Source organism: Alternaria infectoria (genome assembly GCF_024043175.1).
Source record: "Alternaria infectoria strain BMP 0036 chromosome Unknown scaffold_12, whole genome shotgun sequence".
NCBI lineage: Eukaryota > Fungi > Ascomycota > Dothideomycetes > Pleosporales > Pleosporaceae > Alternaria > Alternaria infectoria.
The window spans coordinates 751753-768926 of NW_026250701.1; the positions used below are offsets into that span (position 1 = coordinate 751753).

The following is a 17174-nucleotide window of genomic DNA, read 5'->3' on the forward strand; positions in this document are numbered from 1 at the left end:
GTTGCGATGCTTCCTCTTTGATAGAGTAGCACCTGAAGATATGCGAGAAGACTGTTCGCCAAACAGCATCCGGTCGTACGTCATCCGTATTTATCATCACTCTATACAGAACTTAAATCCATGGGCTCCTTGCGCTACATACGGCCGCGTTGTGGCGTTGGATGTAGCCCGTGAAACGGCGGCGGACAAAGTTACAATCATAATCCTCCGGTGCTAAAGAATCCCATATTCCGGATCCACGGTCGACCTCAATTACACTAAGGTAGCGTGCTAATCATTTCAATCCAACCAGTTAGATCAAGACGACAGACCTACGCAGCATTGAGATGTTGCTTAATACAAGATTATACCAGCTATTGCTCAAGAACCGATGCGTATACAGAGAATATCACACACTTCCGTGTCGACCCCGCAAATACTGCTCTACCGTTGCATCGTCCATCTTGTCGATCTCAGCTGCCATCGACTTGTTTGCTGGCTGCGCCGAACTACTCCTGCTTGAAGGTTCGGAATCCGACGAGGAAGATGATGAGTTGCCGAAGCCCAGGGCTGCGTATACAGCCACCACGGAGTTTGCAAGGTTTGTCGCAGCGCTCGTTGCTTGGCCGATGTAACTCTTGTCCTCTTGCGCCTCGCCATCGACTTGAGCGGCTGTTCCAGACGCTGAACCTTCTTGACGGGTAGGTTTTGCAGAGGATGGCGTACTATCATTTTGTACAGTGCGAGGTGGAGGTTGCGAAGCTCGTCTTTCGGCCTCCTCAGCAGCGCAAACTTTCGTCAACTCGTCATGACCCGTCCGAGGAGGAGGTTGTGGAGCTCGTCTTTCAGTTTCTTCGGCAGCACGTACTTTCGTTAGCTCATCGTGGCCTGTCTGCTCTGGCTTTGGTTGATCATTTACAGCCACAGCCGGCGGCGCACTTTCCCTCCTCTTCTCTTTCTCCAACGTATCATCCAATTCCTTGCCAAACAGCAACTTGAAGAAGACCACCAGAAGTACCTCCTCCGTCTTCCGATTCCGAAGTACATATCTTAGATGATGCGTCTTCTCATCCACGTACTTGGCCACACTGATGGAAAACCCGGGTAACCTCAAGGAGAAATTCGCAAAGTCAAGATGTGGGTTGAAGAAATCGGCATGGTACATGCGGCCCTTCTCGAACGTAAACGCTGAGAGGGCTTGTTCATCGAGGTAATACTTCCGCCGCTTCTTCCATTTCGAAGGCATGGACGACGCTTTGCGCGCTTCTTTGCCACTCCCCGATGCACCTTCTTCGATCACATCATCACTTTCTTGACTGAGACTTGCAAGTTGATCTTGTGCGGACACATCGCTCGTCCGATCTCCGATTCGGAAGGCAAAAAAACTTGATAGCGCGGGTCCGTAGAGATACGGCTCGTCGGAGTATGCATCTGAGTAAAGTCCGGGGTCCAGCATACTCGTGGCGATCTTCATTGCATACCTGAAACCTGGTGGAAGCTGGTGCTTGATCGAATGGCCGTAATCGAAGCCCATGACAAGATCGGAGCCGGACATGTCCTGCTTGGGAACGAATGAGTAGGCGATGGAGTATCTATCAGAGGTATGCTGTGGGTGATCAAAGTAAGACGATGAAGCTGGTGAGCCACGCGGTAGGCCGTGGTAGTCTTTGATTCGGACGCGGATCCATGCTTCAACTAGGTCGCTCTCGACGTGTGTGGGCTCTGCGCCGTTGACTGATACCTGTTCGTGCTTTGAGGCATCGTAGGATGGTCCAGCCGTCACTAAAGATCATCAGCATTTCGTAAGATGATTCCAGTCCACTGCAACATACCTTGCAAGAGGTACTTGTCGCGTGCCTCAGGATCGACTACGTTGCCCGACATGTTCGTAGTAAAGTCCGACGATGAACTAGTGCAATGGCTATACTGGTCGATCGGGAAAGAAAGCCGGGCAAGTAGATCTGCCAGTTGGAGCGGCAGGTAAACTTATGTACCGTTGGATGCATCTTGTATTGAATGATCAGGCATCATCGTAGCTCATACATCAATCAAGCTCGAATGCGCGGCCCAGCGTTGGCGACGACCAAAGGGTTCCACGAGTCCATGACGTTGTGATCAGCCTTTGTCCAATCAGAAGATGTGGCTAAGCCGCTTGCGTGGCTGCTTCGTCCTTCGTTGTCAGCAAGCATCACGAACATCAAGAACGAAGGTCGATGCCATAGCAATCAGTCACGATTCATACTACCTAAGTACACACAATTTCAGGCCTGTGCAAGGAGCAGCTTACTCTTCTCTGCCAAGCTTTGTGCCAGCTGCGTCATCGGGATGTTCTGCAGAACATCGAACACAGAGCACTCCACCAACATCTCACGCGCAACCCAATTTCTCACCTCAACAGCAACCAGACTATCCACGCCATACGCGCTCAGCGGCCTACCGGCATCGATATCGGCCTCGGGTATCATCATCAGGCTCGCAAGACGCTGCACTATGGCGGCTGTGATGAGCTGCACGGCCTCTTCGTTCGCTGTGCCGCATCGCGTCAACTCCTCTCGCAGTGAGATGGTCTGTCCAGCCTTCGCCGAGGAGCCAGCTGCAACGTTGCGCAGTGCAGAAAACCGCGCGTCGGCCATCCAGTACCACGCGTCGTCGTGCTCATTGAAGGGCAGACCGCACATGACTTGCCCAGGGTGCTGAGAGGGGCCCTCGATGGCGGTCGCTAGCAGACCATGAAGATCCGACGTATGCATAACCTTGAGCCCCATGGCCTTGACGTGGTCGACATACTCGTCATGTTCAGCCACGAAACCTACCGACAGAAGATAGCCGATGTCGATGGTCATCGCTGGTAGGCCCTGGTTGCGCCGGAATGCAGCAAATTCGTCTTGGAAGTTGTTACCGCAGCCGTAATTGCCCTGTCCACGATGGCCCATCACACCGGCTAGCGAAGACAGCATAACGAAGAAGTCCATATCGCGTGGCAGTAGCTCGTGCAGGTTCCAGGTACCGTGGACCTTGGGACCGACCGTTGTACGTACATGGTCGGCTGTCATCTTGTCGAAGAGGCAGTCTTGTAGGACCATGGCGCCTGTCGCACAGCCCTTGATAGGTGGCAAACCCTTAGCATTCATGTCATTCAAGACTGCTTGCAGAGCGGCCTTGTTGCCAACGTCGCAATCGTACGCCAGCGGCGTAACGCTGTACGTCTTCTGCAGTTGCGCAGCGAATGCTTTGTTGTCTGTGCCGCTGGCTGCAGACCGAGAGAGGAACACCAGGTACTTTGCGCCCTTCTCGGCCAACCAACGCGCAATTTCACGCGTGATGCCACCAAGGCCGGCAATCACGTACGTCGCGTCAGACTGGACACGTACGCGTGGAATTCGAGGTACGGCACGGACCAAGTCTGCATCGTCAACGCGAACGACCACCTTGCCCATGTGCTTTCCTGCCTGCATATGGCGGAAGGCCTTCTCGACTTCGGCCATGGTGAAGATTTGAAGTGGCGCAATGGGCTTGATCGCCCCCTCATGGATCATCCTCGCCGTGTCATGCCACAGCGCTACTGCTCGTGGTGTCGGATTGTTCTCAAAGTCCAGCAGGTTGACGCCGATATAGCTCTTGTTGTCCAACAAGGGCTTCATGTCAAGACCGGTGTTGGCGAAGAGATCCGCCTTTCCGATCTCCAAGAAACGACCGAATTTGGCCAGGCAGTCAGTCCATGATCGACGAAGGGCCTCGCCAGCCAGCGAGTTCAGTACCAGATCCACACCCTTGCCGCCCGTGGCACGGAGCACGCCCTTGACAAAGCTGGTGTCACGACTGCTGAAGATATGGTCCTCGGGGATTCCATACTGCTCCATGAGAAGCTGTTTCTTCGCGTCCGCGCCGACCGTAGCGAAGATCTCGGCACCTTTGGCTTGCGCGATCATGATGGCGGCTTGTCCGACACCGCCAGCAGCGGCATGAATCAAGATCTTCTCGCCAGACACAATGCCACCTGCAGTTACTAGCGCGTAGTAGGCTGTGAGGAAGATGAGTGGCATTGAGGCGGCTTCCTCGAAGCTCATGCCAGAGGCAACGGGTATGGCACCCTTGGCCGGGAAGCGAACATAGGTGGCGAAGGTATCGCAAGATGCGGTCATGACTTTATCGCCAACTGTGATGTCTGTGACAGCCGCACCGACACGAGTGACAACACCCGAGGCGTCAACACCCAGCTTGTTCTCAGCCAGGTTACCCAGCGCCACAAGCACATCCTTGAAGTTGAGACCAACGGCCTTGACTTCGATCTCAATCCAATCCTCAGGTAATGGCGTGTGGTACGTCTCATCTTCTTCCCACTGGAACGTATCGAGGAGACCAGGTGTTTTGATGCTCAGCTTGAGGGGACGTCCACAGCTCTTGAATGATACCATCTCGGGATCGCCCTTGGCCTCGTACTTGCGCAAAGACGAGTCCACTTCCAACTTTCGCTCAACACGAGGTACGTAGACCATGTCACCACGGGCGGCATACTCACCCTCGGTGCCGTCACCGCTGATGTGCTCATGAGCGACCTTGAGTGTGTTCTGTGCCGCTCTCTCGAAGTCAATGGTCGATGACGCCTCCAGATCGAGACAGGCAAGGCGAACGCCGGCGTCTTCATTGCGAATGGCTCTGGCAAGCCCAACCATCAGACTCTTCATGGGATATGGCGTGTCAAGGGCACCGCCACCTGTGATCCACAAAGCACCCTGAGACGAGAGAACAACTTCGCGCAATCTGCGCCAGTTGTCATCGGTAAGATTGGCGAGGACAGCGTCATCCCATTCGGCAAGACAGAGACAGTACTTGCCATCCACGTGTGCTTTGGAGATGTCATTCCACTGGGCGATGCTTGTGTCATGGCCAGCGGAGGCAAATGCTCCCTGGATGGCAGAGGCAAGCCTGCCCGTCGCTTCAGTCCCAGTGGTGATGACCAAGCAAGGAGGTAGGCTAGGACTTGTAGTCTCGGGCTTAGTCGAAATGAGCAGCGAGACAGGCTCTTTCGAAGTTTCTCGATCACCGCGGATATCGACATCAACACCCGAGAATCCGGCCAGCTTCAAAGCGACGTTCCACTCTTCAGCATCCAAGAGTGGACCTCCCTTCCTACCGTCCGCTTCTCCTAGCCACCAGCCGGGCAACGGCCCCATGATGAACCCGGAGAAGATGCGCTTGATGGTCACCTCGGACAAGACAAGACGGCCACCTGGCTTCAACAGCAACTTGCAATGCGCTAGTGTCTCCTGGATGCTCTTCGTCGCGTGAAGTACATTGGCGCAAACGATGAGATCGAAGGACTCAGGACTGAACCCCTGCTCCGTGGGTGAGTTTTCAATGTTGAGCGTGCCAAATTGCATGATGGATGCGTCCTTGTCGAATCGGTCGGCTGCCTTGGCAAGGAAACCAGGAGAGATGTCCGTGAAGTAATACTGAGCGGCCTTGGAGCTGCCATCGGGGTTGCGCAGACGTTCCAAAACATGGTATGTAGTACCACCCGTTCCGGCGCCGATCTCCAAGATGCGTAGTCCAGGTTGCTTATCAGCAATCAGACCTACGTACTCCGCCACATTGGTGTTGAAACTCGTACCGAAAGCGCCGCGGTAGAAGGAGTAAAGAAGGTCACCCTCAGTCATGCACTGCAGAGCCTCGACCTCGCGCGTAAAGATGCGAGAAAGATTCTGCCCAATACGGTCCACCATCTGCACCGTGATGTCGCCGCTCTCCGACTTGATGATGCGTTTCCGGGCTGCCTGCATCTCGGTCTCGACATCTTCAGGAAGCGGAGGAAATTGCTTTACGGTGTCATGCATCCACTCCACGTACGACTTCCAGAAGCCGTCCTGCGGCACATGTGCCTTGCCTGCTTCGCTCTGGAACCAGTCAAGGCAGCGATAGATGTAAACAAGGCAGACGAACTCGAGCAAATCAAGGACTGAATCGTCGTCTCTACTCTTCAACGTGCGCTTGTAGACGAGTTCTTTGATCTGAGACGGCGACAAGAGATCAGCATCCACGTGCCAGTTTTGCGCGAAACAAGACGCACGCGTCTCAAGCTGTTTCGATGCGTTCTCGGTTGCACCAACAGATGCCAGTACAACGCCTTCCATGATGACGACAGGGTCGGTCATGGTTGCCTCGGACATCGTGATGCTGGAAGTCCACGTTGTGTAGCTCAGCTTCTTCGCGGAAGAGCAGCCATGTAGCTCTGAACCAGCGGTGCTTGGGATCCTGGCTGAAACGAAAATGCGATCAAAAGATCTGGGAACGACCGCCTCGTTCAGTGCTTGATCGTCGCCAGATATACTGGGAAAGACAAGATGAAGGACCGAGTCCAGCGTGGCAGGGTGAACGACATAGGGGTATTCGAAGCCCTTAGGCATGATTGACTTGGTATCAGGTACCTTGATGATGCCATAGCTGGAGCTAGGACCAGCATACAGCTCAGTCATGTTGCGGAAGGTCGGTCCGTATTGCATGCCGATCGTCTCGACTGTGTCGTATAAGAAGCTTCGTGCCGGCTTCTGGCAGACATCCCTAGCCTTGGAAAGAGACGACATGTAGCGCTCGTTCTCAAGCGCCAGCTCACGCTCCATCGAAGGAGAGAAGGCTTTGAAGACGACGGAGACGAGGCCACGAGCGTGAGCACTCCAAGAGTTCATCTCCTCACTCCAGGAAGAGACAACAAACTCGTAAAGTGTGGAAGACGGCGCTGCTCTTGTTCCAATACGACGATTGTGTAGCTGCGTCATAACTTCAATACCCTTCTCCGTATCAGGTACGCGAAGCGCAGTGTCGATGCTAACGTCGCGCAACTCGAAACCATACACTTCGTCGGCATTGGTCTCCTGGGCCAATTGGTGCGCCGCTTCAATAGCCATGACAAGCATGCCCGCACCTGGATACAGAATATCGCCCTGGACCTTGTGCTCACGGATCCATGGATTTTCGTTGCACCGCAGGAAGTTGCGCCATGTGTGCTCTGGCGTTCCAGTAAGGCGATAGCCGACAAGGTCGGTACGTGGCGACTTGCGAAGGCGGTGTTGCCGGCTGAGGTGGGATTCGTCCCAGTACGCCTTGTGGTTCCAGGCGTATGGAGCTAGGTCTACCAACATGCTGGTGTTGTCGGGAGAAACGTCATTGACTTTGCTCAAATCGAATTTGCATCCATGCGCCCAGAGATGGCCCATGGCTTCCAACATAGTAGCAGCGCCATCGTGGTTGCGGCGAAGCAGATTAGTGTAGGTCGTATCAGCAGCACGGTTCGCACTGGCGAAAATGTCTAGGAGGTAGCTGCGCAAGGCAGAGTGAGGGCCGAGCTCGACGAACAGGTTGGCGAAGGCCTTGCGCGACTTGTTCTCTTGGGGGTGGCTCAGAAGGGAGCGGGTAGCCGCGACAAAGTTGACAGGAGACACGAGGTTATCCACCCAGTAAGATGGCTTCATCTGTGCAGGATCAACCAAACTTCCCGTCACCGAAGAAAACATGGGGACGGTCGCCGTGGAGCCATGTGGGATGCCCTCCAAAGCCTTCTCATACTGTTCGCGAGCTGATGTCATGTGGAAAGAATGATATGCGACGTCCATGGGCAGTCGTGTGCACGGTATTTGCGCGTCCTTCAACTGCGTCTCCAGCTCACTAATGGCTGAAGCGTCGCCGGTGATGGTGCAGGCTTTGGTGGAGTTGAAGCATCCCACGACCGCTCGACCGCTCTCCAAGCCATTGAGATGATCCTGTACGCTATCGGCACTTGCAGAGACGGCCAACATGCCACCGTTCTTGGACACAGTCTTGCTGACCTGGCCTCTCAACCAAGCAATCTTGACTGCCGCTTCTTGATCGATGAAGCCAGCAGTGTACGCAGCCGCAATTTCGCCGCTGGAGTGGCCGAGAACGGCAACAGGTCTTACGCCGAAACTGCTCAAGAGGTCCACGAGTGCGACCTGGATAGCGGTACAGGCCGGCTGACTGTAGTCAGTCTCACGTAGCTTAGACTCAGTCTCGCTGCGACTAAGCTCTTCACCAAGACTCCACGGGCAACCGAACGATTTGAGCATGGCCTCCGACTTCTGCATGCTCTCAGCAAAGGCCTTGTACGACGAAAGACCTCTCCCCATTGCATGCCACTGCGCGCCCTGGCCAGTGAAGACAAAAGCAATTCGTGGTATCGCAGAAGTGGAGGAACGGACCACTGGAGCAAGGCTCGTAAGCTTCTCTCGCAGGCCGCTGACGCTCGAGGCGACGGCATACGATTTCCAAGGCAACGCGGTTCTCTTGGAGCTCAGCGTGAATGCCAAGTCGTTGAGGAACGAAGGTACTGTGGATGTCTTCAAGGCCAGATAGTCTTGCAGGCGCTCGGCGTTGCGCTTGACTCCTTCTTGGTCGTTGGAAGACAGGACAAACACCCTCGATGTGGGATGAAGGTCGCGCAAGATCTCGCTCGAAACATCACTCGTGTTGTCGCTGCAGTCTCCGCTGGTCGTCTCAACAGTGCTTGCAGAGCTACTAGGACTGTCACTGAGCTCAGCAACGCGCACGCTGCCAGGGCTGGGAAGGGGTGGCGTTGTCGCATGTCGACCCTTCAAGCCATGTCGTGATAGGAAAGATGCCGCGTCCTCAAGGATGACATGTGCATTCGCACCGCCAAAACCGAAGCTGTTGACGCTTGCGCGGCGAGGACCGCTGTGTGGCCACGGCGTCAACTTGGAAGCTATCTTGACATTCTCCGGTAAATCAATATCGGGATTGAGCTTCTCGAACCTGGAGGATATCAGTATATGCAGATTGAGAGCTTCAGCGATCTACTGACCAGAGATTCGGCAGTATCATGCCTCGCTCAACAGTCAGCGCAGCCTTGATGATACCCGCTACACCAGCTGCGCCTTCGAGGTGACCAATGTTGGTCTTGACTGATCCGACGTACAGATCTGACGACCGGTTCTCGACTGATCCAATGGTTCTAAGGATAGCTCGGGCTTCGAGTGGATCGCCGGCTTGTGTACCCGTTCCGTGCGCTTCGACATATCCTGTCTCTGCTGGGTCCACACCAGCCTGCCGGTATGCGGTTCGGATCAGTTCTTGTTGCGCCTCGCTGTTTGGCAACGAGATGCCTGGTGTGCGACCATCTTCGTTAGCGGCCGTTGCCAGCACGACTGCTCGGATGTTGTCGCCGTCGCGGATCGCTGCGTCTAGAGGCTACATACCGCCACTCGTCAGTCAAATTCCTCATACCGAAACCGCGGCGGAAGCGCTTAGTACACACCTTCAAAATTGTAACGCCGAATCCTTCTCCGCGCGCGAAGCCATTCGCGTCTGCATCCCACATCTTGCTCTTGCCTTCAGGCGACAGAATCTTGGCAGCGCCCAGGAGGATAGACATATCTGGTCCGAACATGAGATTAGCACCACCAACCACGCTCATCTCGGCTTCGCCTGTGCGGATGCTTTGGCAGGCTAGATGGAATGCTGTTAAACTTGATGAACAGGCCGTGTCGACTGTCAGTGAAGGCCCCCGCAGATTGTAGAACCACGACAGTCTGTTGGAGGCTAGAGATGCTGACATGCCAGTCGCGTCTGCAGAGAAGGCTTAGCTTGGACCAGCATTATACCGACTCGATCACTTACGGTATATTGAAGGCCCTTCGTTATCACGGGCTTGCAGGTTGGGGAAGTCTGCTGTGAAGGTTCCGATGTAGCAGGATGTTTGTGTGCCTGAGACTTGCTCCAAGGTCAAGCCGGCATTTTCGAAGCCCTCATACGTGGCTTCCAGTAGAATGCGATGTGTCGGGTCCATGGCCTTTGCTTCCTTCGGCGTGATGCTGAAGAAAGGAGCATCGAACACCTTGAAGTCTTGTTCCAGGAAGTGCGCATGTCTGTCGCGACAGCACATTAGTATGGTTAACGACATGAGCACGACAACAGATTGAGCCTACCTTTGTTGGATACTACCTAGCCGTTCTGGATCAGGATGGTAGAAAGCGTCGACGTTGTAACGGTCTTTGGGGATCTCGGTGCGTGCGCTGCGACCTTCTATGAGCATACGGTAGAAGGCTTCGGGGTCGCGAGCATCGCCTGGACCCCGGAAAGAGATACCGATAATGGCGATCGGCTTGTTCATTGTGACAGCTTGAAGAGGAGGAAGGGGTATGAGAAGTAGTACAAAGCTGTATGATGTGGTGAATGTGAGGAGAACAATCGTGAAAGCCTGCTGTGAAGGCTACAGGTACATATCATCTTCAAAGGGTCTCATGAGACTCTCATCTACTAATGCTACAGGTTTCGCGTCGCAATGGCCCGATCACCGTTCTGAAGCCCACGCATCCGCACTGCAATTAGGCAGGAGCGATATAAAGCCGATCAAACATCTCGACGAAACTATCCAATACCGCTGGGTTGTTTGAGCACGCAGCATGTTGTTTCCCCGATACAGGTGAACGTGTTCGACTATCTTCCCAAGATCTGAAGGCGACCGGGGTAACCGAAGCCACGACTCAGGTGTGTCTCCACCACTCTAAACAAGACTCCCCAAGACTTTTTCGACCCACCGAAGGCCCTTATAATCGGAGAATTGTTAGCTTCGGCCTCAGATGTTTCCCCAGATCGTACTGCTGTTGTCCTCGCTTCGAAGTCCAGCGTGGGTCACGATGCGCCAGAGTACCCACTCCCTACTGCGCCCGCGATTTGGCCAGATTTCGGAGTTCTAGCAACATCTACAGGCCACTCTTCATGCCCACGTGTACGCACGCGGCCTTTCGCTGTTCAGCAGGGAGTTGGTATCGTATCTGCCAAGCTATCGAATATCTCAAAACGCTCAGGCGTACACCAAGGGTACCGCCGCCGAGTGGAAACGCCTACGCGTCAACGTAGACAGTATCTTTTTGCTCCACAGGGTCTCACATCAAACGGCATTATCGGTAAGCTAGGTTCGTATTGGAGACTACTCCAAAGATCTACTCAGAATGCCTCATGAATCAACGAATGGTTGGTACCATCGAAACACATTGTCGGGGTCATATCTCTGCTTGAGAAGCCGTAGCTTCTCCAATCTCCAGGGCACATAGCCGTACAGTGCTTCAGGCGGGTCTTTCAAGGTTGCCGTACCATTACCATAGCTCACATACTGCTGCAAGCGGCCGTATCCAGACGTCTCGACAAAGCGTTGCTTCCAGTAGTCGAGATGGTCCTCGAAAACCTTGCGATCTTCCAATCGCTTTGGTGTCGCATTCAGCATGCTGTATATCACACGTTAGGACTTTCTTCATAGTTTAACCAGTGCGGTATACTCACAGGAAATGATTCGATCCTCCACGCCATGGATAGGCTGTCGCATCATTGGGGATCTCGCGAACACGCTGATCAGGCAAGCATTCGAACATGGCACTGAACCAACCGCGGTCCTCCCACTCCTCACTCATAGCTTTGACACTCTCAAAGAACTCGCGTGTTGTTTTGAGGTCAAAGTTATCGACGCAGGCGGCCCCCATCATCTTATAAGGGCCTCGGAGCCAGACTTCGGGATTGCAAAAGAGCTTGTTTATCTCTTTGTAAGTGGTGAACGGTAGCTCTGGCCATGGCACGGACTTCCGCCCGGTGATCAAGACTGGGCTCAGGGACTCGAAGCGCTCCACATACGGGTCTGCGCCCGCAGCTGGACCAGACCAGACTAGGTTGACGAGAATGATGTGCTGGTTCTTGTCAGCAGCGCGTATGCCTTACTTGTTAAGCGACCTACTTTGCGACCGCTGCTCTGGCGCAACCATAGGACGAAGATTGCCAAATCAGCGGGCATAGTTTCATAGACGCTATTCAGCGTCTCAAACACCGCATCGCACTGATCCAATGTATACTCCAGATCCCAAGTATGGTGTATGCCTCCGTGCGGCTGCGGATAGACCTGAAACGTCACCTCGACTGCAATGCCAAAATTGTGGCCTGCGCCACGAATCGCCCAGAACAATTCCGGATGCGAGTCCTTGGATGCAACCACCACGCTTCCATCGGCGAGCACGAGCTTGCAAGACACCATGTTGTCGTTTAGAAAGCCATATTTGCCTTGTAAACGGCCAAGGCCTGCACCAAATGCTACGCCAATAACACCAGTCGTAGGACACGACCCTACATCTACCAGCTTTGTAAGTACTTTCACTCTCAGCGAAGATGCTGTTACACTTACTGACTTCCATACCCAAATCATGCACGAAGCGCACGAACTCATCAGTGACCGCTCCACCACCGGCGGTAACATGCCGTTTCTCAGCGTCCCATCGCATGTGGTTGAGTGGGCGCATGTTGATACATATACCGTTCTTGAAATGTCTCATCGTGGTAGTGACTGCATGGTGGCCACCACGGGGTGTGAATGGAATGCCCTTCTCTCGCGCATACTTGACGATCTCGACCACGTCGCTCTCACAACCTGGATCGACGATAGCGAGGTATGTTGGGCGCTCGTACTGAGTGAAGCGAAGGTTGCCCTTGTCGAAGCCTGTCTTGTCCTTGTCGAACGGCAGATGGATTCGCGCCTCGCTGGAAAGCTTTTGTTGAAGCTCGGCACGGATTGTCTTTGCCGATGAGGCAAGCACGTCGTCGGAGCCATATTGGTTATCCATGGTTTTCCGTGATACAGATGTCACCACGTTGACTGGCGAAACCAAAGAGAGACGTCGAGGCCGAAAAGAGATGGTGTTTCGTACAACGAGATGCTCAGCTACCCACAGACAACCAGCCTGTCATCACAGCCCATCTCTTAGACACATTGACAGGCCAGCAATCCAGCGATACCGCGTGCTGGAGGCTACGCAAGAGGAACTGGCATTCTTCCAAATCAGCAGGGGTGTAGAAATGCTCCACCTTACACTATATCGCCGTGTAGTAATCACGAGTCATTTTTGTCAGTACCCGTGGTCAAGCTTTCACCATTCACCCCAAACACGTGGCCCAGCTGCAAATAATCCTTTGCGCACGTTTGTCAAACCCATGTATCCCGCCAGTATCCACAATCGCATGCGCACAGCCGACTATCTGCAAGCCATTTCGGACAGAGGATCGGCCCGACAACCAAGGGCCGAATGAAAGTCCGGGTCACCTGAGCTCACCTTCGTGTCTTCACCGCGGAAAACTTCAGTCTCTCTAAACACCAACTGTAGCAGAGCGTGCGTAATGGAGGGGATGCAATTGGCTACTTCTGGGCTGTCCCACCCGTCGGCGAGTGCGACGTTTGGCGATAGTAAGGTAATTGGAGGTTTTTGCCAGATGCCGCATGGATCGAACACATCGGAATAGATGCCTCCGAAAGTTTGAGCGTTCAACGGAGTGATGAGCTGGACAAGGCTGAGATGTCCATCACCCGGCTTTCGAACCGTTGGCTCTGAGTCTCGTCACAGTCTGGCAACTTCACAACATCATGGCTGCTGCTTTCATACCAGATAGCCTATGGCAACAAGTGCGCCAAGTGCCATCGCTGACATTGCGAAACATCACCGCCGGTATCTTCGTGCTCGTAAGTTTACGCAAATCCTAATTTGGCTTCTGAGTCAACTCACAAAGATTATCAGATCCTGCTTCACGTCTTCTTCAAGGTCGTCTACAATCTCTACCTCAGCCCTCTGGCTGGTTATCCGGGCCCGAAGCTCTGGGCTACCTCTCGTCTACCATGGAATCGCGCGAACATGAAGGGTCGGATCAGCTGGAAGATTCGCGAGCTTCACGACAAATACGGCCCTGTTGTGCGCATCGCTCCTGACGAGCTCTCTTATACGACTTCGGGAGCGTGGAAGAAGATATATGGACAACGAAACCCTGAGTTCGTGAAGGCTCTTGACGGTAGAGGTATCGCGCCTGCGAGTATAGGTGGCCAACGTAGCTTGATGACTGAGCATCAAGATCGACACTTGAGGTTGAGAAGAGCTATCGATCCGGCTTTTAGTCAGAGGGCGCTGTGAGTCTATCCGACGAAATGCAGGCATGCTATGACAATACTGATTTCATGCCAGCCGCGAACAAGAGAGCTACTTCCAAGACCACTCGGATAACCTCGTCCAGAAGCTGAAGGAACGAAGCAAAGACGGCGCCGTCGACATGACTACATGGTACAACCTCGTCGCATTCGATATCGTATCCGACCTGGCTTTCGGCGAACCATCAGGCTGCGTCAACAACCCTGAGCAACCATGGATCAAAGCTATCCTCGCTCGCGCAAAGGCTATCGTTTGGTTCCAGCTTGCCGTGCAGTACGGTTTCATGGGTCTACTCAACTGGATGACGCCCAAATACGTCACCGAGTCGAGGAAGAAGCACATCGCGATGACAGAAGCCAAGTTGAAGGCGCGTGTCGAAGCCAAGAACCCTGGGAAGGATTTCATGTAAGTTCAATCGACTCCTTACCCAGTCGAAAGACTACTGACTCAGTGTCTGATCAGGTCTTACATCCTCGAAAACGACGAGAAGCTCAATCACCTTGAACTGGTCATGCTCTCCTCCAACTTCATCGTAGCCGGCAGTGGCACATCGGCAGGCGGTATGTCCGGCCTGACATACCTTCTCCTGCGCAACCCAGATAAACTCGAGAAGCTCAAGCAAGAGATACGTGGCCTGTTCAAAAGTCGCGCAGACATGACTCTTCAAGCAGTTACAAGCTGCAAGTACCTGCGCGCTTGCCTCAACGAGGGCATGCGTCTCTACCCACCAACTCCAGGCTCACTGCCACGCTTCGTTCCTGGAAAGGGCGAAATGATCGAGGGCAAATGGGTTCCGGGTGGTTATGCTGTTGCCGTTAATCAGCTGGCAGCCGGACACTCTGAGCGTAACTTCAAGAAGGCTCGTGAGTTCCATCCGGAACGCTGGCTAGATGACGCACCCGAAGAGTTCAAGGATGATGACCGATCTGCTGTCCAGCCGTTTTCGTACGGTCAGAGGGCTTGTATCGGACGATCTATGGCTTATGCCGAGATGTCACTTACGATGGCGAAATTGGTACGGTTCTTTGACTGGGAACTTTATGATCCTGGTAACGACTGGTGGAACAAGCAGGGTACTTACTTGGTGTGGGAGAAGCTGCCTTTGATGGTCCAGCTAACGCCTGTGTCTGATCTGAATGGATAAAGGCAGCCGAAGATGAAGCCATGGAGGTGTTTCTGATGTATATGCCTTGCGTATAGCGATGTAGATAGCGAGGTATCGAAAATATAACCGTGATGCGATCATGATCGCACATGCACTGCAAACGCAATGACTCGCTCCCAGCCATTCCCACAAACAACGCCAAGCGGGCGAATACCAGCTCAGAATCCAGAAAGTCGACTGGATACCCATGCCCTGCTTAGTGCTATGCACGTGGGTCAAAATTGGTGCGTCGGGATGAATAGCTCGGTAGCATACTTAAGCTGAGAGTGGCGCACTGCTAAACCGACGCAGCTTCGAATGCAGAAGCACCGACACCAAAGATGCAAACACACCTCCTCATCATAGGAGTCAGCTTAATTCTCTTCGTTCACTTAACCAACGCGCTCATCATCAAGCCCCTCCGCAACTACCTCAAAAGCCGCAATCTAGGATGCGGTCCCGTCCCCGTGGAGCCCTACAACCTCCCCTTCGGCATCGACACCATCCGCCGCAGTCTCCTCGCCGACCGCGAGCAACGCACCCCCGATTTCATCTTCTCGCGTTTCATGGCCATGAACCGGTACACATGGGCCATATCCCTGCTCGGCACCACCAACCTCATCACCGCCGAGCCACGCAACATCCAAGCCCTACTCGCCACGCAATTCGACGACTTCATCATGGGTACAGCGCGGCGTACGAATTTGAAGAGGGCGCTCGGGCGCAGTATCTTTGCTGTTGATGGGGTGGCTTGGCATAGGGCGAGGGAGACCATGCGGCCGCTGTTTAGTAGGGAGAATGTGAGTCGGCTGGAGGTGTTGGAGGGGCATGTGGGGAGTTTGTTACGAGTTATTGAGGGGAAAGAGGGGGGGTTGAGGGTTGATGAGGAGGGCAGGGCGTGGTCTGCGCCCGTCAGTTTAGCGGCCCTGTTACCGAAGCTGACGATGGATTCGGCGACGGAGTTCTTTTTGGGGATGAGTACGGGATCGCTTGATGCGTTGATCGAGGAAGACCAAAAAGAGAAGGGTAGTAGTACCGAGCAGCACGATGAAGACAGCTTCGACCACGCATTCGAGCGCATGCTTTCCATCCTCGGAACCAGAATGCGCCTCCGAAGCTTCTACTGGCTCTACGGCAACACCGAACTAAACAAATGCATAAACACTCTCCACGCGTTTGTCGACCGCGCCATCGACGCCGCAGATCAAGCGAGACAACAGGGTTCCTCGTCTCTCCGCTACGACTTCCTCGAAACACTACGATCGCGCTGTTCCGACCGCGCTGAAGTCCGCGAGCAAGTTCTCGGTCTGCTAGCCGCAGGTCGAGACACGACAGCATCACTCACATCATGGGTTTTCTACTGCTTAGTGCGGAATCCACGCGTATACAACAAGCTACGTGAAACCGTTCTCGCGGAATTTGGGTCTTACTCGAGTACAATCGTTGGCCAGAGTATCACGTTCGAGAAACTCAAGAGCTGTTCTTATCTACAGCATGTTCTGAACGAAACGCTACGATTACATTCAGTGGTACCGTTCAACTCCCGCTGCGCCACCCGCGACACCACCCTTCCCACCGGCGGTGGCCCCTCAGGTACCCTCCCCATCTTCGTTCCCGCCGGCACAGAAGTAAACTTCAGCACGCACGTCCTGCAACGCCGGAAAGACCTCTGGGGCGAAGACGCCGATGAATTCGTACCCGAACGTTGGGAGAAGAGGAGACCGGGATCAACGTGGCAGTACGTCCCGTTCAATGGGGGGCCGCGCATTTGTATTGGGCAGCAATTTGCTCTTACGGAGGCGGGGTATGTGATTGTGAGAATGATGCAGAGGTATGATGTTATTGAAGGACTGGACGTGGATTTGGAGAGGGATTGGCATAATTTTACCGTGGTGTGCAGTCCGGGGAGTCCTTTGGAGAGGGAGAAGGCGGTTTTGTGTAGATTGAGGGTTGCTGTTGAGTAGATACTGGTGCATTGTTCTAGTTAGCTGACTCGACTGTGGCTCAATTCTTGGATGGTGGTGGCAGTGTGAGTGTAGTCACGTGTCATCCATCCTAAATCTTGAAACCAACCG

General features: G+C 53.9%; 4 protein-coding genes across 4 annotated transcripts; 1 reads left to right on the forward strand and 3 right to left on the reverse strand.

The window, feature by feature from the left end:
* Positions 1 to 388: 388 nt before the first annotated feature.
* Positions 389 to 1863, reverse strand: J4E92_007473 (uncharacterized protein; the record flags this gene model as incomplete). Its single annotated transcript, XM_051498836.1, has 2 exons — positions 389 to 1761; positions 1812 to 1863. 2 exons carry the CDS (start codon positions 1861 to 1863, stop codon positions 389 to 391), a joined length of 1425 nt encoding a protein of 474 aa, XP_051351110.1.
* A 377-nt stretch (positions 1864 to 2240) lies between these two features.
* Positions 2241 to 10117, reverse strand: ALT5 (Type I Iterative PKS; the record flags this gene model as incomplete). The annotated part of the gene is made up of 5 exons (XM_051498837.1): positions 2241 to 8760; positions 8810 to 9195; positions 9263 to 9573; positions 9625 to 9872; positions 9933 to 10117. 5 exons carry the CDS (start codon positions 10115 to 10117, stop codon positions 2241 to 2243), a joined length of 7650 nt encoding a protein of 2549 aa, XP_051351111.1.
* An 846-nt stretch (positions 10118 to 10963) lies between these two features.
* On the reverse strand, positions 10964 to 12608 carry ALT4 (FAD-linked oxidoreductase alt4; the record flags this gene model as incomplete). The annotated part of the gene is made up of 4 exons (XM_051498838.1): positions 10964 to 11231; positions 11287 to 11684; positions 11732 to 12081; positions 12173 to 12608. 4 exons carry the CDS (start codon positions 12606 to 12608, stop codon positions 10964 to 10966), a joined length of 1452 nt encoding a protein of 483 aa, XP_051351112.1.
* A 794-nt stretch (positions 12609 to 13402) lies between these two features.
* J4E92_007476 (uncharacterized protein) lies at positions 13403 to 17063 on the forward strand (the record flags this gene model as incomplete). The annotated part of the gene is made up of 5 exons (XM_051498839.1): positions 13403 to 13498; positions 13554 to 13936; positions 13992 to 14360; positions 14418 to 15028; positions 15412 to 17063. The coding sequence occupies 5 exons, from the start codon at positions 13403 to 13405 to the stop codon at positions 17061 to 17063; spliced, it is 3111 nt and encodes a 1036-aa protein (XP_051351113.1).
* Positions 17064 to 17174: the final 111 nt, after the last annotated feature.